The 23689-nt window shown below is 43.5% G+C and overlaps 1 protein-coding gene across 1 annotated transcript in view; it reads left to right on the top strand.

The window, feature by feature from the left end:
* Positions 1–23689, top strand: part of atrn (attractin) — a 112586-nt gene that overhangs the window by 64558 nt on the left and 24339 nt on the right. The window contains exon 26 of the mRNA XM_069160763.1: positions 6787–6865. Within this exon, the coding sequence (XP_069016864.1) occupies positions 6787–6865 (79 nt within the window). The remainder of the gene's footprint in view (positions 1–6786; positions 6866–23689) is intronic.

Genomic DNA, 23689 nt, shown 5'->3' with positions numbered 1-23689 from the left:
TTTGAGGGTTTATATCTAATTATGTGATTGATGATGTGATTATTTTCAGAAGGAGCACCACAACACTGATGAGAAGGAGTGAATTTAGTTTAATTTTGTATTTCATGAGAGAAGCTTTTTTGAAGGGAGTCTATTGGAGCCAGAAGTTTTTCTTCACAGTCTGCCCTCAGTGGACATTACTGGTATCACACTTTAAGGTACTTCTGCAGTGACTTCAGTTTTCAGACCTGGATACTGCGTCCATTTTTACAGTGCAAGATTGTGAGAATATTCAGTTAATTTCTATGTTTACAAATATAATAACATTTAAAAAACATAGCTAATAAATGAGATGCACAAGAACAGATAAAATGCGTAAAATTAAACACAAATACAGTGAAAATATAGAATAAGCAATATGCCTTTTAAAGGCGCCGTAGTTCAAGTGCAGGCAAGTGCAAGAGAGCTTGAAGAGTATCTAGCTAAAGGTTAATGTAAAGAGATATGTTTTACATCTACACGTGCATAATACATGTAGACCTCATATTTTTTTCTCAAAGGAACAAAAAGGAGAACTAACTAACTGGTGACTGTTGGCAGGTATTTTGTGCTGTGAAGTCGAGCCTAATGTTGCTGTCTTTTCCAAACTGTGGAGTCCTGCAGGTCATTTAATTAAGTATGTTATCGGATTTGTACTCCAATCACCTAAAGGTCAGTTATCAGGACTGATAAAGTCACATCGGTGCATCCTTAGTTGTCCGTTAGTAGCTCTTCCCTCTTTCTTCTTCTTTCCGTACTTTATTTACTCTGCTGTAAAAGTGAATATTTGTCTAGGTGAAATTATTTTGCAGACCCAGCTGCTCTCTGAGGTTTTTCCTTCAAATACACACTGCCACTCTCAGAGAAGTGTTTGCCCTCAGCTTGCTCCTCGTGGTGCAGACTTGACAGCAGAGTCCCCGTCCCCCCCGTCCCCTCCTCCCCAAAGACTCCGGGGAAAGGGAGAGGGAGACGGAGAGACACTGAGCACACATTCAGACCGTGCCTGTCTGTCCTCGGGGGGCCTCCCCGGGCGCTCGGCAGGCGCCGCTGCCAGGGCTGCGCCACGATCCGCGCTCTCCCCTCCTCGCCACGCTTCTGTTTTGTTTTTTTTCTCTCTGCCAGCTTCGGCCTCCTCTTCCTCTCGCCATCTTTATCCGCTGCAGAACTGGCGGTCTGTTTACCTCACTGCTTTACCGGGTCTTCTCATTTTCTTTCTTCTTTCTTCCCTTCCGTCGTTATTCCCTCCACATATCTCACCTCCTCTTCATCTTCCTCGCCTGCCTGCCTTTCCTTCAGCTCTTCTCCCCGCGCCCCCTTTGCTCCATTCTCCTTTCTTCTCTTTTTAGCCTCCTTCTCTTTGCAGTCCCGAACACTCTTTGTATCTGACCTCATTGTCAGGTCATCAGCGAGGAGCCAAGGAGAGATACAAGTGGAAGATGGAGCAGATAGAGAGTGTAAGAAGCGCCTAAACCTCCCTCCTGATAGCCCCGCCAAGAGCTGAAAGCCGCTCTGCGTCCGATTAATAATAAATGAGGCAGATCACTCGGTTTGACTCAGAACCTCCTCCTCTTTCTCCTCCTCCTTTTCTTCACCTGTAATGAGTTGGAGGGAGGCACCAGGGACACGAACAGGGCTGTAATACACTCAGGGGGAGCCCCGAGAGAAATGTGATCAGCCTCGTGTCCAATCCTCTTCCTCGTGTCCAATCCTCTTCCTCCTCTTCCTCCACGGCCTGGAGGTGCTTTTTCGAGTGAACATTTTTTCCTGTGAAAAATTGTTCTTTGTAGGTAAAAGCAAAATAATAATGATTAACATTATTTGTATAGAACTTTTCTAAACTTAAGTTTGACAGATAAAATAAGCCATTATAACAAAGCAAAATTGAATTCAAACGAGCTTTAAAATCGAACAACACAATGATCGTCTAACACCAATTAAAACAGGATTTAAAAGAAATAAAAGTGGATCACTAAAATTAACTAAAATCAGATAAGGCTCGCCGATAAAAGTATATTTTATGATGACATTTAAAACATGTCACTGACTCTGCAGATCTGGTTTCCTCCGGCAGTTCGTTCCATAACTGAGTGATTTTTCACCTCTGGTTTTAAGACGTGTCAGGAACAGAAGAGAGTTTTTTGCCTGAGGATGTCAGGCTTGTATGGAAGAATGAGGTCGACTCAATAGGAGGTAGAGAGGTCGTGAAGAGTCTTAAAAGTCAACAGTAAAATCTTAGAATTAATTCCAAAACATACTTGGAGTCGGAGCGAGGAGGCTAAAACAGGTGTGATGTGGTTCCCTTTTCCTGGTTTTAGTTGAAAGTCCGGCAGCTGAGTTCTGTACAATTTGAAGTGAACTGATGGATTTTTGATTGAGGCAGGTGAAGAGGCTTGCAGAAAAAGAAAAACGGTGGTTTTGGACTTTAGGTGCACCAGGCCTGTATTTCTTCAGTTTATTGTTTGTTTACCTGCTGAGGATCGAAGGGGCAGAGACGAGTTGATTGATTACAGCATCATTCAGACACACGGCAAGTGTTTCACAGAGGCTTTGAAGGACAACACATTAAACGTGCAGTTGCATATTTAATTTACTGGAAAGCCTCAGTAAACAGTGTTTAACTCGGATCTAAATGAGCTGACAGACCTCACTTATCCAGGAAGGAGAGCACAGAAACTAAAAGCTGCTTCACCTTGTTTGGTTTGGATTTCCGGGAACATGCAGTAAACCTGTCCCCTCAGGTCATCCAGGGCAAATATATACTTTCTGAAGGGAGGCTGCATCTTTACCACTAATGAATTGAAATGCTCATATTTCCTCAGCAGCGGCTAAATGTACAATAGAAATGACCACAAAATGATTAATCTTTCTTTATCGCAGTTTTTAAAAAGTGCAGGTTTCAAACCAAAAAGGCTGCATTTGTAATTTGCTGTTGTCTCAACAAGCTTTAGGAGCCAAATTTAATTATCTGTAATGAATTAACATCTATAATTTGACATTGTGAAGGTCAATAACGCAGTGAAAAAGAATAAATCAGATAGATTTGCAGCATGCAGCTTCTTTTGGTCACATATCTTCCCTCCCGCCTATAAGAACGTGCCAAATTTGTTTTTTTCTCTCCGTCTCCATTACCAAACACAAATGAGAGGATCTAGTTGTTTTTTCTCCAGCTCCCTTTGTGAGAGCAGTGAGCAAACAAACAACACAAAGCTGCACAGATTATACTGAAATTTGTATTCTGCCACATGTTCAGCCCTTGTTCTGTTTCAGGCAGGTTTTCTCTGAAGGGTCCCACCACCCATAGTGCACCAGGGGTTCGGTGGCGATAAGTGCAGGGCAGAATCGGACCTCAGAGCGACTAACTGGTCAGTGTGTGGTCGGCGGGACGAAACTTATCAGCCGCTGTGAAAATGAAATGCGTAGTTTTTGGCCGGTGAGCGGGTTTCATTTCCCATCCCGGAGTGAGAGCCGGCGGCAGGCGGGCTGCAGGATTAGTATTCAGCTGGCTGCAGACAACAGAGGCGGTGTGTTGGTGTTTGCCCTGTGGCTGTTGTCTTGCTGTCAGGTTAGCCAATGACACGTCAGAGCTCACCTCTACCAGCCTCAGCAGCTTGTGGCTGTAATACACTTCCGCTGGCTCCATTTCCACTCTCCCACTCCGCAGCTGAAACCGACAGCGTCCATCATTTGTAACCGGATTTGGTAAACACAGGATTGTACAGCTTCCATGTTTAACAGGTGTTTACTTCCTTCAGCTACATAATAACATTTTGGACCGTCTAATTGAGCTAAACTGGGTTTCAACTTCTGGAATCACCAACTATAAACATAAGTAGAAGTAAAACATATTTACAGTTTTGACGACTTAGTCGTGCGAAAGGAAAAACAGACTCACTGGTCGCGTAAGAAGGTATCAGTAACCTCATACAGGCAATTTATATGATGAAAATTATACAATTACACGCTTCATTATTTTAAGAGCTGCAGCTTTGAAGCATCTCCAGTTTACTCGTTGCAATTATGTCATTTAAGAACATTTGGTTTTTTTTAATATATTCTTATAGGAATCACTGTAAATATTAAGTCCAGTTTTACAGTATTGGTAAGTTCATTTAAAAAAAAAAATAATAATATGTATATATATATATATATATATATATCTTTGGCACAAAAGTCAGTATTTTCCATAAATTCAGACTTTCCTGAATAAACCATTAGATTACTTTGTAAAAAAGAAAAGGGAAAAAAAAAGCATGAGAATACCACAACTGAGGCAGATCTTGGTTGTGGCCGCTGTCCTCCAGGCTACATGAATCTCCACAGAACAGAAATTTGTACACAATCATCTCATGATTTGGCAAAAAACATGCAATATCTAATTCAATAAAGTTCAAATGTTGTTTTCTTGGCACTTCGATTCATGTGAAATAAGAATATAGGGGATGACTTGGCATGTAGTGCCAAATTTCTGAACGAAAATCATGAAAATGACTTGAAATATTAAAATACAAGTTTGCAGCTCTTGTGCAGGTATCTTTTGGCAAGTCCAGCTCAGAGCAGCAGTATTGTCCATTTTTTATCTTCCAGCTCCATTTCATGACCACCATGACTGCTGGACTCCACCGTCTCGACCCTCGTGGAGGTCGAGATCAAATGAAGCGAGCTGCTCTGTCCGTTTCTATCCGCGTCTTCTCCTCTTTGTGTTGGTGTCCGTTACCTTCGATATGTTTCTCTTTCAGTCTCTCCGTTTTCTATTTGTTTATTTCTGTCCTTACTCCACCTGCATTGTCCATTTTCCTTGTCTCTGTCTCAGTCCTTTGCTCCTCCGTCCTCTTCCCTCCCTCCTCACTGAGCGGGGAGGCCTTTGACGCGAGGCTGATATATATTCACGCAGGTCATTTGTCAGCAGCGTGTCGCTCTGAAAGCAGCGAGCAGGAAACCAGATCAATAAGACGGCTGATCGGACGGATCTCTTAAGAGTCCTCTTCAGCACCGGAGAGATAAGGGGGAATTTTCTTCTTTTGTGTTTTTTTTGAATGGATGGCACTTTAAAGAGTCACACACGGTGGGGGTGGGGGTGGGGTATGTGTGGGTGAAAAGAAAGATCTGAACGCATCACGGGCAGTATTAAAATGCGCCAAGGCGTTTCGATTGAAAAGGTGCGACGGGTCTCGCTGGAAGGACGGGACGTCTCAGGAAGTTAGAGTTTCTAATTTAATCCACTTCAAACTCCTGAAAGTGAATTCACATCTTTTATTCCTGTGATCTTTAGATAATAAAGAAAAACTGATTGTTTGAAATTTAACGCCTCACTGTGCTTAAATGGACACAAATCCATCCAGGTGATCTTGTTTTGCATATTTCAGCATGCAGAGACCTGCGGGACGACGGAGCGCCGAAAACACGACTTTATTCTGTACTTTTCAATTAAAAGTGACAAATCCTGTCATGCTTTCTACCAGCAGTGTTTCCCTGATGATAAAAAAAAAAAATCACCTCCAGCTATGACAATACACCAAAATGTGATGATCTTTTGTCCGTTGAGGCAGCTCAACATCATATTGAATTATAAACTATCACCTCAAAAAAACGCGCCGCGAGATGAAAAACGTAGAAAGTCCGGACCAGAGAAACGGCAGGAAGTGCTGACAGGGAAAATCAGCGAGAGACGCGACAGTCTGGGACTGAAGTTCAGATTGCTCAAGATATTGTCTCTGATGTGTTTGTGCGTGCGTGCACACACAAACACACACACACACACACACACACACACACACACACACACACACACACACACACACACACACAGACACGTTCTGTGTTGTTTAAGTGCAGCTTGGGAAGAACGCACACACACACACAGTGCATCACCTCAAGGTGGTTTTGTGTCAAGTGCAAAGAACATTCTGGGTTTTTGATTCTTTTGTATATTTTATTTGCGCAAATGTGGAAAACATTGGAAATGGAGCAGCAAAAAAAAGAAAAACATCAAGCTAAAATCCCACAGAGCTGAAGAATCCCATCCAGCCGAAGGAAGCGAGTGCAGAAGATGCTCCTTAATGTCAAAACTCAAGAGAAAGTAAATCTTCGTGCAACTAGAAATAGAATCTCGTTTGAAATCGGTGTGTGTTTGGGAGCCGAGGTGTGTGTATTTATATAACGGTGTTTAATCGAGAAGCCATCACGTGCGACTTACCTTCCTCCAGCTCGTCATGGCAACCTTCACGGAAAGCGCAAGTTGGCCATTTTCAAGCATAGCTCAGCCTCCCTCGACGTCTGCGTCCTGTGTTGCATTTAACACATTGCTAACAAGCAGTGACATCATCCTCACATTATATATATTTGTTGGACCTGTGAAGATATTTATAGTTTTGTTTCTATACCTTGGTGCATCCTGTTCAGGTGACTTGTGGAACTTTTTTAGCAGCTGGTGGCGGTTGTGCAGTGTCAACGTTGTGTTTTATTGGGTTTGTTGTATAGTGCAGTGATTTGTCAGCACGACTTCAAAGGCAGAAACAATAAAAAATGAAGCTGTTATTGACCTTTAGATCTGCGGTTCATGAAATAATCATCCAGATCGATGTGGATCCCACGTAAACACACATGAATGTGTTTGATAGTCGGCGTTCATGAATTCATTAATGTTTGATGGACTCATCATCACACGCTTCTTAACTACAGATGAACACGAGGCTCGCATTCTTCTCTCTTTTTTTTTTTTTTGACTGACCCTCCTCTTCCTCTTCCTTCTCCCCCATCGTCTGTCCACAGCTGCTTCCTGTCGCTGCTGCTGGTGGCCGCCGTGGTCTGGAAGATCAAACAGAGCTGCTGGGCGTCACGGCGACGAGAGGTAAGTCATGATTACAACAATTTTTCAACCTATAGGTGTGTCGATACCCCCGAGTTCTTCTAACTCTGCATTTTAACGTTTCCATTTTGAAAACGTCAATATATTTTCAAGCTGTCAGCCTCTGAAAGTACTTTATTGAAGTGCAGAGACCATGATTATTTGTTCCAGTGGAAGTCATTTGAGCTGCACTGAGTCAACAAGTCCAAAAGTTTTTTTTTTTTTTTTAAAGGACGACAAAGCAATCATACAAACTGTAGGAAGCACTGCGGGAAATATTCTCATTTTTCAGGTCAAATCTGGAAACTCAAAAACAACATTTTGGAATATTTTTAAACTGCCCCACTGAAGGACAACAGATATACAGATTATTTAATTATAAATAGAAGATTTAGCAAGTGCTGAAGGATAGAGAGCACGTATTATCACAAAGCTCCTATCTGATTGGTTTGTTCCTTAGATTACAGCAGCTACAGAAAATTTGCTCATTTTCTGACTTTGTTTCTTAAACTAATTGTTAAAGCAGCTGATTTATTTTTCCAGGATGTACAGTATCTCTCGGTAACCTCAGTATCTGAATGATACCTCACTGTTGAGGCAGATTGACAAAGAGTGTTTGCTTGTTGCAGCTGAGTGAAGTGATGTAAAAGAAAGAAAAAAAAGAAAGAAACTATGAAAAAGTCACTGAGTGCAGGATTTCTTTTTTGCATATTGAACACTAGCTCGCTGAAAAGATGACAAAATGCATTTTCATTGTGCGTTACCAGAAGGGTTTGGACCACCTTTTGAATGTGTGTGTGTGTGTGTGTGTGTGTGTGTTTGTGTGTGTGTGTGTTTGTGTGTGTGTTTGTGTGTGTCTCTCTCCCTCTCCCTCTCGCTCTCTCTCTCTGAGGGCAGACGAGCTGATGTTTCTGATTAATGTGAACTTTTTTTGCTTTTTTTGTTGTTGTGCTTTTCACACTCGTACCGGCTGAAGTGCCTTTCGGCTGTGACCTCGCCCGAGAGTGCCGTCATCAGCCTCACCTGCGTGCACCCACTCTGCCCTCTCTCCATCACAAAACCACTGTTGTCCAGCAAAGTCCTCTACAGTCTAACCTCCACACACAATTCACACCGGACGGTTGTTAAGAGGACTGAAGGCCAACAGCTTCAGTGGGGATTGTTAAACCTTTTACATTAAAATCAGCCCGAAAGTGATGAAAAAATATTCACTTCATGAAAGCAAGAATCACTTGTAAGGACAAAGATATTTTTTGGCTGTGTAACTACCGCAAGATGAGATTTTTACACTCACAATTTGACTTTTAAAATCAGTATATTGCACATCAGACTTCACCAGCGCTTTCTGATGAACAACCCTGAAGACATAACATGTCTTCTAACGTCTGAAATGGTCTTAAAGTCTTGAGCACGAGTGAAACAATCGCTCGTTTAATTTAGAAAGTGATCATTTGATGTTGTTTGTTCATGATGACTTGAACCAATCAGTAGTTCGAAGGAGGTTTTGAACAACATCATGGGTTTTTTTTTTGGCGTCATACAATAGAAATGTATAGTTAGTTACTACCGGTGTAATTTCCAATATAATATAAAAAATTAAATGCATATGTTGATAAAGGCAATATTCAGACCTGTCAACATAATAATGGCAGAGTAACTTATTCAGCTACAAACATGTCTGAAAGACACTGTATTTTACAGGTTCCAGCTCAGTTCAAGAGTTTACACGGCAGCTCCACATACACGAAGCTCCACACATGTAAAATAAAGTGGCTAAATAAAATACAGACATATTGTGATATCCCATTTGAAAATGCAGAGGGGCAATAGTTATTACAGTCATCATCATGTGTACAGAAGAAGTCCAGCCTTCACGCTGCACCGAGGTTTTGCATCACATTTAAAAACTGCTGTGAGATGCTTACATAACGCATTCGTCTTTTCACTACAAGACACTTAATAAACGTCTGCCAATCGGAGCTGTAAATTTAGCTGTGACATCACCGGCGCGGCGTCGCTTTACAGTTCATGTTCTTAAAGACTACGTTAGCCGTACAGCGAGCGCCTCCATTCACACGTGTCGAGTTGAATTAGGACCGCGGCTCTTTAAGAAACACTCAGCAGTCGTTTTTTTTTTCCGTGCCGCATCCGCCTCTCTCCGCTCCCACTCCGAGCAGAGAGGAAAGAGACGCTTTCCTGCATGCATAAAGAAATAAAATAATATTTTGCCTTTTTGCAGTCTGTTCACGACTGCACGATTACACCAGAACTAACGGCACTGAAAAGTATTGTTTTACTGCTTCAGACTGCATACAAATACACTTTTTTTCTGGGCTTTAAGACGCTCATCATCTCGCACTTAGTTGCCATTTAATCTTCATCTCGTTTCGGGATTTGATGTATTATAAGTGGGAGCATAAAAACACCGAGCAAATGTTCCCCTTAGAATCCAGAAATTGACTGTAAAAAGTTAGAAGTGTGCAGGAGCTTCTTTCTCGTTGCACGGCGGCCCCGCCGTCATTCGTGCACATGCACTGTGCAAACACAACGTGACACATAATTTACACAAACAGAAAGCTAATCATGTTTTTCCGTGAGGTCGACTCTCTTCATTACAACCATTTTCTTCCTTGACATGAAGACCGTGCTGCTCTTTTCAGCACTGTCCCTCCAGGCCTCGTTGCCACATTCATGCTCGACTCCTCCACGTTACCCGCCGCTTGCATCAGCTGCACGGTGACACACATTTGCATCTCATTATGCCCTCCGTTCACCTCACTTAGGCCCGGTACGGCGGGGAAACGGTGGCCGTTGCATTTTATGTGGTCGTTCCAGGGCGGAAGGACATTTAAGGGCCGCGTCTCCGAGACCTTTTACTTCTAACCGCCGACTGCTTGTCCTCTGACTTTAAAGAGTTTGGGCTCATTGTGCTGTCGCAGGCGTTGTAAGTCGCTCTGGATAACAGCGTTAGCTTAAGCCCTAAAATGTAAATGTCACTGTAAGCTCTTTTTAAGACGGGCTGGAAATCATCTTTTTAGAGGTTACAACTACAGAAAAAAAATTGTCTGTGAGACATTTTAGTTATTCATGAATATCTTTTTGTTAAAAAAAAAACAAAAAAAAATCAAATGGTAACTGTTGTCATAACCGGTGTTTAAGCAAAACTGTCTAACTCTCCGCATCCAAAACAATCCAAGGTCCTATACAGATATGAATAAACCTTATTTGCAGGACACAAAAACATGCAACTAATTCTAATACTTTCAGCATTTTTCTTTGTTTGAGAAAATGAAACCTGAACATTATTTAACCACCAGAAAAGCTAGTCTTCATTCTCTGCTCCATTAAATGAAACATTTTTCTTCATGAAACTTCTGCTGCTTCTATTAAAAGCTACATAACCATGAGCAGCAATAGATTCATTAAAAGCTCAGGTGAATTATGATTATTAAAGGTGCCTGACGAGATGCAGCTGGAAAATATAATGTGTTTTGTAAACCCGAGAAATTTTATTAATGTGTTGCTGAGCTTTAACAATTCAAAATAGTTCTTTTGATTTAGTTTAGATGGACCAACTGCTGGAGATTCAAGGACACGAGCACGGCTACAATTAACGGTTATTTTCATTATCAATGAACGTGTTGGTTACTTTCTCTTAGTTCATTCGCTGTTCGATCTCAAAAATGTCGACCAGTGTTTCCCAAAGCCAAGATGGAGCATAAAATGTTGTATTTTGTCCCAACCAGAAGATATTCGGTTTCTAATCACGAATCACTAAAAGAACCAGAACATATTCATATTTAAGAGGATTAAATCACAGAAAATTCCTAAAAAAAAAATTAAAAAAAAAAAGACTCAAAATGATTAATAAATTATCAAAATGGTTGGCAATTCATTTTTCTCCACAAACTAAATGATTCATCCGCTAATTGTCGTTAAATACAAGCAACTAATTAACATAGTGAAGGATCATAAAACCGTCGGATTTCTATTTATTTTTGCGAAGTGCACTGCACACACAGAGCTGTGCAAACGTTTTTTCGGTTCTTTGGAGTTCTTGTCCGTCACGCGTTGCCACCAGGGAGACAGCCGACCGGTCCCACACTCAGATTCACAACAGCTCCAGACAGACACTCATCACAATTCAGTTTCACTCACATTTGGCAGGTTGGTGTTTTAATTTCCAGCTCCGGGTATAAATATGTTTGTGACTCCATCTGAGTTTCTTCTCGGTGTAGAAGTAGGCTAACACCTGCTGAGACTGCTGCCGGTTTTCGGAGCTACTCGGAGGCCACCTGTTGGGGTCTGCGCGGCTCGTTTTGTGCTGCTTTCAGATGTTGGTTTTTTTTGTTGTTTTCCCTCACGTGTCCGTTTGCCGTGCATCTGTTTGCATGCATGCGCTCGCATGTGTGTCGGTCTGCACTGTCTTGAGTCTTAATCAAAGCCTTTCCTTTGAGACCTGACGGCTCCTTTGAAGGGTGCCGGAGCTGCCAGATGGCATTAGACAGACCCCAGCGCGGCAGCCATTTTGAGCCACAGAAGGCGCCGGCCCTTTAGTCACGATGAGCCCCGCTGTCAATGCAAGTGGATTATTCCTGCAGTAGCATGTCAGTAGAGCTGTGGAAGTCAGAATTTAAATCATCTTTTGGTATTACATTTATATTTACCTTCATATAACTAATCATTAAAGACGTTAAACTTTGTCTTATCAGCAGCCAACGACCCCAGACAGGTTTGAGGCGCAGCTTATGGAGGCCTGCAGCAAACACAAATGATAAAAGCATCTTTTTTTGAATAGAGATGAGCAAGCCAGCTAATTAAAGCAGAGATCCGGCAGAAGCATCTCGTGATGGTGCTAGTAATACATCATGATGCAAAATACTGTAATAATGGTACCACTTTAACAGTCACTGTATTTGCCTAAGGACAGATGTCTAATTTTTATGATTTCATGAGGAGATTTTTAGGCTCTGGAAGGAAGAACATTACCTGCCTGGTCGTGTAAGAGTTGAGTCATATATGTATTGTTTCACAAACAGGTTTCTCTGCATGACTTTGATGTTCATTGTCAGTTTTCCCAGCGTTCCCTTTTTCCTTCTTCACCCCCCCCCCTCCTCCTCCGTACTGTACAGAAATATCCTCCAGCTGGCGGAGGGAATGTATCCTGCATCCATCGTGGCACTAACACAGACATATATCAGACATAACTTGACTGATATTAGACACGTATTGCCCCCCCGAGGTATTGACAGAAATGCATAATGCGATAATGTCCCTGATCGTCGCCGCCACGTCCCGCCTGATTAACTGCGTTGTAGATCCTTTACGCCGGAGGGGGAGGGGGAGGGGGGGGGAACGGCGTAAACGTCTCCAGCTACCTTCACTTATTTATTACCCCATTAAGCTGCCCCCACCGCCCTACCCTCCCCCCCCTCCTCCACTCACCACCACTACCTTCCCTCTCCCATAAATATGAATGTCAGCTGAGGTGTCGAGGTTAAAAAATATCAGCTATTATATCATAAAATGAGTAGAAAGCTGCTCAATGACCTGTGATGTGTAAACTGAACTTTTCTCCCCCCCCACCCCCCCCTCTAATCAAATGTTATATAGCTGAAGTTGTGGGGTGTTTAATAAAGTGATGTGCAGTGGAAATTGTTCTCGCACATCCTTCCCTCTGCTGTCAGGGAAGGAAGGGGGCCACCGCTTTCCACGTCTCCCATTGACGATCCTGTGTGTGTGTGTGGGGGGGGGGGGTATACCGTTCCGACATGAACGAAGAAAGGGAGCAGATCAGAGGGAAGATCTGAGACCGAAAGAAGACTGACTGCTCTCTGACGGGAGACTTTTCACTCGCTTGATTTTTCGTCCGAACTGTAAACCGAAAGGTTGAGACACGATGTCGTTTCAGACGTTCAGATCTTTGTTGATTTCTGTGCGAGATTAGAGCGCAGCAAATTACAGGTTTTGCATCTAATTATGCACGTCTACAATTGTGCATAGTTTCATATCAGTTAGCAACAAAACACATTTCTGTTTTGCAGTGCACCGTAAACTCAACTGTAGATGTTTGTGTGTCAGATCCCTCAAGTTATTCACATGCAATACAGAATTCGTAATAATTGACGTTGAGGAAACATCCTCATCGAATTTTCCACTAAACTATTTTTCAGCTCACCTCTATCTAACTGCATAAACGCAGTGATACGGACTACTGACAGACTACTCGTGTCTAAATTAAAACCCAGCTCCTCTCAGACTTTTCCTCGCGGTCTGATGCTGAGCTCGTTAAACGGCTCCGTGACTGCGTCTATGTGTCGCTGCCCTTCGCCACCTCAAACTGCTGACCCACCGTTTTTGTAGGCGGGTGGCCGTGTCACCGAGCGTCCTCGTCCTCTCCTCCTCCTGTCCACCCCCGTCCACTCCCACCTCTGCTCCTGGAGAGAACTGCATGACCTCTGACCCGTGTGCCATCACCGACCCTGCCTGGGGCTTTTTGAGCGATCCTTGTCGCCCCCGAGCAACGTGCACGCTTCTCTACTCTTTTAAGCTTTCCTCCTCCGAATCCTGCATCATCACACACAAACTAACCAACATTATAATGACTTGAATTAACAAAGCAAGTCCCATAATACTCATCAAAATCTAAGCTGCAAATAGGACATGCAACCAATTATAAAAATGTCAGCTCACTCTGCTACTGTACTACATATATAAGTAATACATAATAGATCAAATATCCTTGAAATAATGATTTTGATAACCCTGTTAGTCAAAATGCAGTCCAACATAATGAAATAATACACAAGGGAGGATCAATACATTTTGAGACTATTGCTCGTGCGTGTGCACGGAGCACAGCACCATGACGTGCACAGAGCAGGAGAAAGGTATAACCCTAATGAGTAACTGCTACAAATTTCGGCGCTTCATCATCATTACTTGGTGAGTTACACACGTTTTTGCGAGCAGTGGACCGGGTGCATCTGCGATTTCTCTGTGGACATGACCAGACTTCAAAGTTTGGGTGAAAGTCTGGAAATCGGCAACCGAGGCCCCTGACGATGCCTCAGGAGGATGCTTAAATTTTGACCCCCTACTCATTGGGGTTACACCTTCCTCCTGCTCCGTACACGTCACCGCGTTGTGCTCCGTGCGCGCGCGCGCGCGCACAAGCAGCAGCCTCAGAACTTATTCATACAGCCTGGTGTGACATTTACTTCGCTCTTGGCCTCAAACAATGCATAGATGGATAACGGATATTCTGAGATGGAGTATGTAATGAAACTCATTGGTGCACGTCGTCGTCAAGACGTTTGCAAGTTGCATCTCCGTAATCCGTCATTCTCTGCGGCGTTAATAACGGCTTCCTGTCATACGTGCGGGGTCACACGAACCTGCACTCTCAAACATACACTCCACCGTCACCGTCTTCACTTAACTCCTTCTATGACTCAAACGCGCGGCATCACGCGCGGACGAGCGCGCAGCAGATGGTCGGGTGTGAAAAGTGCGGCAGTGCGGGAGAGATTGGCACAAGTTTCCTCCGAATAAGCAGAGACGGGGAGTACAATGAAGATATCAAGGAGCACGTAGGCTCCGCATCAAATTAGTTTCCAAAATCATCTGTAATGATAAGGAGGATCCTCTCATCAGTGTGGCTGCTCCCGACCCGTGCACGCAGGTCCCAGAAGCAGATGGCTTGATGTGAATGCGGTTCACACATGAGCAGGGAAGAAAGGCGAAAACAATCTTTCCACCTTTTACCTTGCAGCTGCTACCTACCGACCCCCCGCCCACCCACCCACCCCTTACAAAGCACTTCTCCATTACGCTCTGTATACATTCAAATTTTAGAATCATGGGAATGCACTGTGGCTCCGAGTCTCTTCGCTGCTGCTTACCAGGAGTGCTTTACAGCACGATCCAGAGAATGAGTGCGTGGATGCATCCCCTGATCGCGCTTTAATACATTGAGGCTGAACTTGATCTGCCACATGTTTACATGCTGCATTCAAAATAGGAATATTGAATAACAAGATAACAAATCTGAGCTCTCGTATCGTATTGTCCAAACTGTAAATCCAATCAGAGCGGGAAACAACTTTTTAATCAGCCTGTAATTGCAAGTAGGTGGAGTTCAGAGCATGTAACTGCTACAGTATTTTATAGCTGCTAAATTCAATTGGTAACAAATTGCTAATGTTATAGCAGAATAGATGCTATGCTATTGCGTAAAAAAAAAAAAAAATCCAATATTAAAACAAATACAGACCGTGCAACTATTTAGAACTTCATATCAATCCTTTTACATTATGCAGCTCGGTAAAAACACTCAATATGTTTAGATAAAAGTTGCAAAACTGCGTTACAACCTTGGACTATATAAAAGTGTTTGTAACTTCCGGGTCAGAAAAATGAGGCCAATGCAGAAGTGTCTTAAGCTGCAATACCGACGAGTGCCACTAGAGGTTGGCTCCAAAAAGCCTGCGGCTCCATAAACTCCCATTCAGCTTCTCTTTTGAAATACAAAGTCAATAAATTGGTGTTGTTAGCTAAAGTCACTCCTTCTTATTAGTTTTCTGGCGGTCCATCTGAAAATAATCACTAATCAGAAGATAAGCTTCAAAAAGCTGTTTTTTTGTGGGGTGTGCCTGATTGACAGGCCTGTGGTGCAGTCAGGTTACAGCCATTGGTGGGCAGGACGTGGTATCGTCAGGCTTCCAATCAGATCAGTCAGATCCACCGCTCGCTCCTCCCCCAGCTCTTCCAAATATGGTCACTTCCTGCTCCAAACCGTTCTGAATGAGTAAGATGACGACGGCCGATATCCAAACTCGCGGCTTAATCACGTTCACAAACCAACGGGTGATGTCACTTTCGGTTTCTGCTTGGTTACAAGTCTTAAAGTACACGTTTTAATCGGGTCCGCCAAAAGCCAATTAACTTTTTGCAAATGAGAAGTAACCAAGTGTGTGTTCATTGGTGGCCTCAGGACCGTAACTTTAAAACCATCAAACTCTCCTAGGTGTCAAATGTTGATGTTTGTGTCCATTATCATATTGAAGATCTTGAAAGGATTTATTGTATTGAAGGCTGAGCTGAAATCAATGAGCAGGATTCAGGTGTCCAGCTGGATGTACGTGGCGAAGAGCCTCGGCTAAGAGGGCCGATGTAGGCGACACGCACTGTGAATATCTGGTCTAACTTTTTAACTGCAGGCGAAACACATCCGCTCCATTTCTTTAGTGTAAGAACCGGTGTGTCTGCATGGTAAGCACTTTGGAGTCCTGTGTAAACGCTCCCAAGTTGTAACAGCAAGACGATTTCACGCTGGCGGCAATCTGGCAATCTTACTTTGGCTTCAGCATAACTGGAGTTTGATCCAGCTAAACATTATTAGCTGAGGACTAACACAGCCCGGGGACATCCAGTAATTTTTAATAATCAGCCCAGACACCGAGTAAAAATAGAACATTATGCAAAGTGAGTCACAAGAAAAGAACCAGAACTTTAAAACCCAGCAAACTTGCACAGATTTACATCAAGTCTCTTCTTTTTTCTTTTTTTTTTTTTTTTACACTTTATGACATTGAGGATTTTTTTTTTTTAACCTGTCAGTGTTTTGCTAAACATCCAAGATGTTTTTGGATCCAAGATTTATTTTCTGTTAAATTTTGCAGTGAAAAACAAAAGACCAAAAGAACTTTCCTTCAGTGTGATCTATTTGTATGTTTTAATAATTATTCCAATGCATCGCCTTATTCCCGAGGCTGCGGCAGGAATCCATAAATAGCCCCTTGCAAATACAGTTTGTTTGCAGTGTAAACTTCCCCGCTTTAACTTTTTGTCCGTCTGAATATTTAACGCTCATGTAGTTAAGTGTGGAGCAGCGAAGACAAAGGAGCACGAAACCATTCGACTCATTTCAGGTCACTTAATAATAAGAAAGAAAAGCTGAAGCTTTGTGAATAAAATGGTAATGTTCAGGGTCTCCTTGGATATTCAGGAAACATGGTATTCTTGACCTGCTGAAAGAAATTTGGCGAACACAGGTGGATCAGTGATACCTTTGTGTACCCTTGAAAATGGATTCAGCCATGCCTGCGCTCAGCAAGAATGATTGTGCCCTTGAAGGCAGACTGTTGAGGCCCATGGTCGTTGCTGTGGCTCAGTGGTGGAATGAAATGTACTGGAATCGGGCTGCACAAGTGCACCTTAGCTTTGAGAAATATTAAAAGCATCCCGAGCACTTTATTAACTCTTTCATGACTGCTAATTGTCAGTTAAGATGCGGGGCTTTGGGCTGAAGGGTCAGCAGTTCGGTTCCTACTACCGGCAATGAAAAAAAACCCCATTATAGCTGAAGTATCCTTGAGCAAGACACCTAGGACCAAATGCTCTGTGTCTGTGTGTGTGTGTCTGTGTTTGCTGCTCATGCACCTCTGCTCATGTTAAATGCAGAGGTCAAATTCCAAGTAGTTCCGACCCAGAGATCTGATTGGTCAAATGTACATTTGGAACAAATCATCATAACATCATCACACCCTGCTCATCAATAGAAAATATCACTGCCTTCTCAGTGGGAATATTCAATATAATGCTGTTTTTTTTTTTTTACTTGTTATAGGTCTATTAAATGTGACCGATTCGGTGAAATTGGGTCTCTTTTGGTCCTTTTTTGTCGCTCCGAGCACCCGTACCGTAACGCCACGGATAGTCGCGCACTTTAAAATCCTGGAGCCGGCTAGCTGGACCGTTTTGGTTCTAACATATGACACGGTGCTAAAATCTTGTCCATGGATATCTTTTTTTCAGCAGATATCTTATTTGCAACAAGACTGAGCTACCTGAGCAGTTTAGTGCTTCTATGTGCTGTATTTATGCAGTTTGAGAAACCATACCCAATGTGTTGCCGTGGAAACGGCTATCGGGGTTGTTTGTCTCCTCGCAGTTGACGATCAACAGAAAAGAAGAAATGAAAAGCACAGTTCTCCACCTTCATTAATGTTGTAGCCCAAACTGCAGTCGAGACAAGGATCACGGTTCATTTCTGCTGCAGTGCTGGCGGACTTGTTGTGCCGTTTGTCTCGGCTGTCAGGGACGTCCGGCCATCTCTCCCTCCCACCTGTCCAGCTGCGGCCGCATCCTCACCAGATAAGTTCAGACAGGGAGAGCCCTCGCCTCGTCTCCCTCTCCGGGGTGCTCCCTCCTCCTCCTCCTCCTCCTCCTTCCTCCTGCAGCGTCTCCCCCGCGCTGGAGGTGGGAGACGGATCGCTCAAGGTGACCCCGGCTGGCGCGCTGTCTGCTCGTCCCGTCCGCCCTCGTGCCACCATCCCTCACACTTACTCATTCTGGTCCGTCGTCTCGCACGCTTGCCAGCCCACCAGGCGGCAAAACTTTAGAGCTGCCATCAGCTGCTCCTTGGTCGCGCGCCCTCCCCCCCGCCACCCCCCACCCCCCACCACGCTCTCTCCCTCCCTGCTGCCATGTGGCCCAGTGTTTCTCTGTATTCCGGTGAAAACTCACAGCATGCTCCTTTAAAACGGGGCAAAGCTGGGATACTGAAATATGGTAATTATAGTCAATTAGCAATAAATACAATAACAACTCCCGACACATACTAACTAAAAAAAAAAAATTCTCTTTAATTTGCTCATAACTCTTAAGAGAAGGCTGCCATTGAAAAAGCATGCCACTAATTCTCTGCAGCTCTCCGAGACGGCATTAGCGATATAAAATGCTTAAACTATCCCTTGAAAGCAAAACTAATGAAAGTCTGTGCAATAGCATTTAGATGATCGAACTTTAAAACTCTCCCTCGGAACGAGTGCTAATGAAATTCATACACGCACAAGTCATAAACTCTTCACTGAAACAAGTTTTAATGAAAGTGTCCAGAGCAGCTTTTCAATGGTACGATGCAGTAAAGTGTCTGGAATTATACTTTTATGGATTTTAGTTCATTGAATATTGTAATCGCAATTATTTTCTTTATTGGTGAGGTGTCAGTTCCTGCAGTCGGGGTTTTGCACGCGATAAGTTTTCCAACGAGGAAGTTATTGACGTAGCAGCAGATTAGGATGAGATGAACTGACGCCGGTGGACACGCGGGGAAATCGGCTTCCTGTTTCTGAGGCTGCAGCATCAGCTGTTCTGCCTTTAAAGCACCAGAAGGCCCCTGAAGATTAACTAGAGCAATGCTTTAAGATTCTGTGAGAGATGTCTTCCATCTCCGCCTTCCTCTCCTGAGGTCAACGTTCGCTGCACCGCCGCGCAGAACAAAAGGCCTACTTCTGAGGTGATCAATCCTGAAGTGAGAGGTATGGAGAGGGGAGTTTAGATGATGAGAGCGAGACGGAGAGAAGAGCAGCAGGCAGCACTGAAGGTCACTTACACAACAAGCTGCGGAAATCTCCGGGAAAACATTCCTCCTGCTGTAAAGGAAAAGACCTTGTTGATGGCAGCCTCCGCGTAGTCGAGCTAGCGCGACTCTCCTCGGACCTGACGCGACGCAGATTCATCAACATGGGATGAGAGGGAAGCCGGGGGAACCTCTGCAGCAGCGGCAGGACCGCTACGTCTGCAACGGGGACGGGACGCGCTTTGTGCTCCCGCATGAGCCAACTCCGAGCAAATATTAGCTTTGGTTTCAAATGGAAAAAATAGACCGCTTATGTGAACATGAATACTAATAATACGTGTGTGTGTGTGTGTGTGTGTTTGCACAGCTCCTGCATGAGGCGTACTTTGTGTTTCTGCAGCAAAGAGAAAGAAGAGCGAGCTGGTGTGTGGGTGGGTGGGTGGGTTGGACTGTATTTTAGCTGCTTCCCACATATAATGTTGGTGCAGAGTTTGCCCTGGTGTCATTCACTGTGTGTGTGTGTGTGTGTGTGTGTGTGTGTGTGTGTGTGTGTGTGTGTGTGTGTGTGTGTGTGTGTGTGTGTGTGTGTGTGTGTGTGTGTGTGTGTGAGAGAGATAGAGAGCGTGTGTTCACAGTGTGTGAACGCATGGCTTTTTGTCTCTGTGCTCCCAAGACACTTCTAAACCCTGCTAATCTTAATTCCACAGAGATGGTGCGTATAATTAGAGTTGGGATCGGTGCCAGTGTCTTTTTGTTTTTCCTTTTTTTTTTTTTTTTTTTTTTTTTTTTTGCTCGCGATATACAGGCTTGCTCTGCACCCTAACCCCACTGCACTGTGGGTGACCCAACCGCCCTCCCACCCCACCCCACCCACCCACCCATCCATCATGGCTCCGGTACAAGGCTTATCATGAGCCCAGAGCCTCTGTCAAACTCCCGCTCTTTCAGTCCGTTTCATCTCGTTACAGGCTGCAGTCACTTTCTTTACTTTTATCAACGTCTCCCTCCCGCGGCCGTCTCATCTCCTCAGTTTACTCTCATCACTCCAAGTCTGTAAACTTTGATACCTTCACCTTTTAGATTGTAGATTTGTTCACGCTCTAAAAACATCAAATATTGTAGCTTAACATTAAAGTCTAGGTTCAAATTCCTGTTTGCCTTTCTTTCTTTTTTTTGGCGTTACGTAAAGATTTCTAGAAGGCTGTGCCTCACTTGACAGGCAGTCTCACACTGCAGCTACTCTGCAAACCGCTAGATTTCTGTTCAGTACTTATTGCATCTGTATTGGTGAGTTAGCATCTACGTTAAAACATCTGTGTGCTTCTGTTTCCATTTCGATGACATTTTACAAAGTTGTATTTCCAAGCGCCAGAAAAGCAGCACGTCCCCCTTCCTGTACTTCGACTGAATCCTCATTCTTCAGCCTTGTGTTTGGTGTGAAGCATCCATAAGCTGTATATAAACGTGTTCGTAGCTTCCGGCTCTGAAAAATGAGGCCGATGTAGAAGTGCCTTAAGCTGCAATGCCACCTAGTGCCACTAGAGGTCGGCTCCAAAAAGCCTCCGGCTCCATGGACTCCCATTCAACTTCTCATGAAATTCTCAGTCAATAACATGTTTCCATGAGTTATCTCAGTGTTGTTAGCTAAAGTCGCTCCTTCTTATTCGTATTCTGGCGGTCTATCTGACAATAATCCCGTTATTAATCAGAAAATAAGCCTCAAAAAGACGTGTTTTTGTGGGCGTCTGTTTTAAGGATGAACTTTTAAAAAGTCCTGACTTTGTTTTCATTGATAAATAAAGTTAATGCCAAACTTGCATTTACATCAAATTTTAACTCCTTTAAATTACCTTATAAGGTCCCACTTTCAATTTAATTTAATGAAGTGCCAAACAAAACTAATACACAATAAAATGTAAGTTTGTGGTCTAAAAACAAGTTGAGTTGAAATACTGGCGCCGACCCAGACTATGAAATAAAGCCTGCTCAGGGAGGTTAAAAACACAGTTGTGGTTGTGTTATCTGAAAAAAAAAACTATCACGATTATGCAAACAGTGTAGTTGGCTGCATTGATTCGGTTGTTTACACGTCGGATTGGACGCGCAGACAGAGCAGAGACATATTGGAGCCGGGCCCGGTGTAACTCAGCTGTTAGTGACAAGAATGCATCGGCGGAGAGACTGACATACAGCCAAAACATTTGACATGCTCATCTTCCGCATCGTCACGTCAAAACAAAACAAAATTAGAAAGTTTCGTAACGAAACGTAGCCTTGTTTTTTTTTTTATATATAATTTTATAACTAGACAAAAAAACACAACGAAACCATGACAATATTTACAAAGATAAAGTGGAGTTGACTTAGAATATCTTCGGGGTGAACTGAGGCAAAAAAAAACAAAAAATCCTGAAAATAATCTTTTAACCTAAACCAAGATTGATAAAAGGAAGCATAAAGTATTACCTTCCTAACTAACAAAAACAGGAGAAAACAGTAAAAAGAAATGGCAGCTCACCCCTACGAGCTCCAACTAGCAACTAAAGACATATGTGGTCGGTTGGCATCTGAGGGAGATGGGAATCCTCCTGCCCAGAACCAGCGCCGTCTTTGGTCCTTAAATATCAGCATGTCATCAGTCAAGCTCGTCCAAGATGATGAAATCCCCAGTTAACGATTGTCTTTCTTTATACGGGCGATGAAAGGTCCACAGATCTTAAAAAACTTAAGGTGGGCTTTGGACAAAGTATAAAGTACTTCAAGGTACAGACGAGGGGCCATGTCATTTAGCCATCTCTTAAACAAGGAAGACAGGCTGATGTACACACTCTGACAATGACACTTTTAGCTATAACTATACCAATCCTGTTAAATGTTTACCAAATATGCTGCTATACAACTGAAAAATGTCATCCCAAAAAAAACCCACCATTACTTTGAAAATACGTCTTTTGAGAAGTGAGTATGTGAAACTGTCTCCTTTCACTCTCAGCACCTGGCGAGTTTGTTTTTTTGTTGGTCTTCACAGAAACTTCACCACAATTTAATTACAGTCATTTTGCTCCTCTTTGTACAACAGTCCAAAACCATCTATTTCAACATCTCTCGAGTTCAAACCGACCGGCTGTGTGCTAAATGCTCCTCCAGTGAATCTCAGCAGCTCGATTCATTCCAGCGTTTCTATTCTTCTGACCACCTTAACGTCATTTCATTTTCTCTTTCATCTCTTTGCCTAGTATTCTCTCTTTTCTTTCTGATTGGCCGCCCCTCTTTGATGGAGTATTGATTAGCATTGCGGACGAAGCGCTGCGGTAACCTATACAGTACGTACACAAAAAGGGGGAAACTCCGTGCGGCTGGGATGGACAGCAGGAGGCCGGCAGCGAGGAAGAGGAAGAAGACTCAGGGGAGGGGGGTTGCAGAAAAGAGAGACAAAAAAAGATGTAGGGGGAGAGGGAGGGATCAAAGCTTTCTCCCGTGTCAGTATTCACAGCGTGCATCCTCTGCGCCCCACCCCACCCCCTCCCGCCGCCCCCCCGATCTCACCGCCAGAGATGGAAAGATGAAGCCAGAGAGAGAAGCTAACGTCTCTTCACCACCTCTGTCTCTCTACACCTTCCTCTTCCCTCCTTCCTCTTCATCCCTCTCAGTTTTTCCTTCAGTGATGCTGAAGGATGATTGAGAGCTCTTCCACTGACAGCATTTTTAAACAGACGCATCAATAAATAAACGGCTTGATGTAGTGCGTGTGTGTGTGTGTGTGTGTGTGTGTGTGTGTGTGTGTGTGTGTGTCCGTCCTGTAAATGTATGCAGGATGTGTGTATGTTTGCAGATGATCCGGCTCTCCATCCTCTCTCCTCCTCCTAGAGGGGCGATCTCTTTGAACGCCCGTGTGTTTCTCTCCGGTCTTCTTTTTTTTTTTTTTCACGTGTTCACGTCACTTGTCCTTCTCCGACTTCCCGCCTTATTTCTCTTTAGTCTAATTAGCCTTCTTCTGTTTCCCTCCTGCATCTCTTCCACCCTCCCTCTGCATGCTCTGCTGACGCACTCCATCTCTTCGGCTCAGCGCTGCTCGCTTTGACGATGCTCGAACACAACTCCCTCAGACAGCTTGTGTGTGTCGTGAGTGAATACAAGCATTAGTGAGTCCACACATTTGTTTTAAGGCTGCAATTAATGATTTTCAACATTATTAATCAGCTTACAGATATTTTTAAAAGCTGTTTTATACCAAAAATGGATCAAGTTGCTGAAACAGTCCTCGTAGTGACCCAAATACGATTATAACCCAGTTTCCTTCCTTTCTTTAGTGTCTTTCTGCTCATTGTTTTGGTTTTGTAGCCCGCAGGTTTACTCCTTTGGTTTCCAGCTGTTGAAAGAAGCTGCTTTCAGGCAAAAAAAATAAAATAGCTATGTGACCAGAGCGGCACCATGCAGGAGACAAACTTCTAGAAGGTGGACCA

This window comes from Embiotoca jacksoni, unplaced genomic scaffold (assembly GCF_022577435.1).
Source record: "Embiotoca jacksoni isolate LCO1_2020_lvr unplaced genomic scaffold, fEmbJac1.0.p SCAF_27, whole genome shotgun sequence".
NCBI classification, from domain to species: Eukaryota; Metazoa; Chordata; class Actinopteri; family Embiotocidae; genus Embiotoca; species Embiotoca jacksoni.
This window is presented reverse-complemented; position numbering and strand designations above follow the sequence as displayed.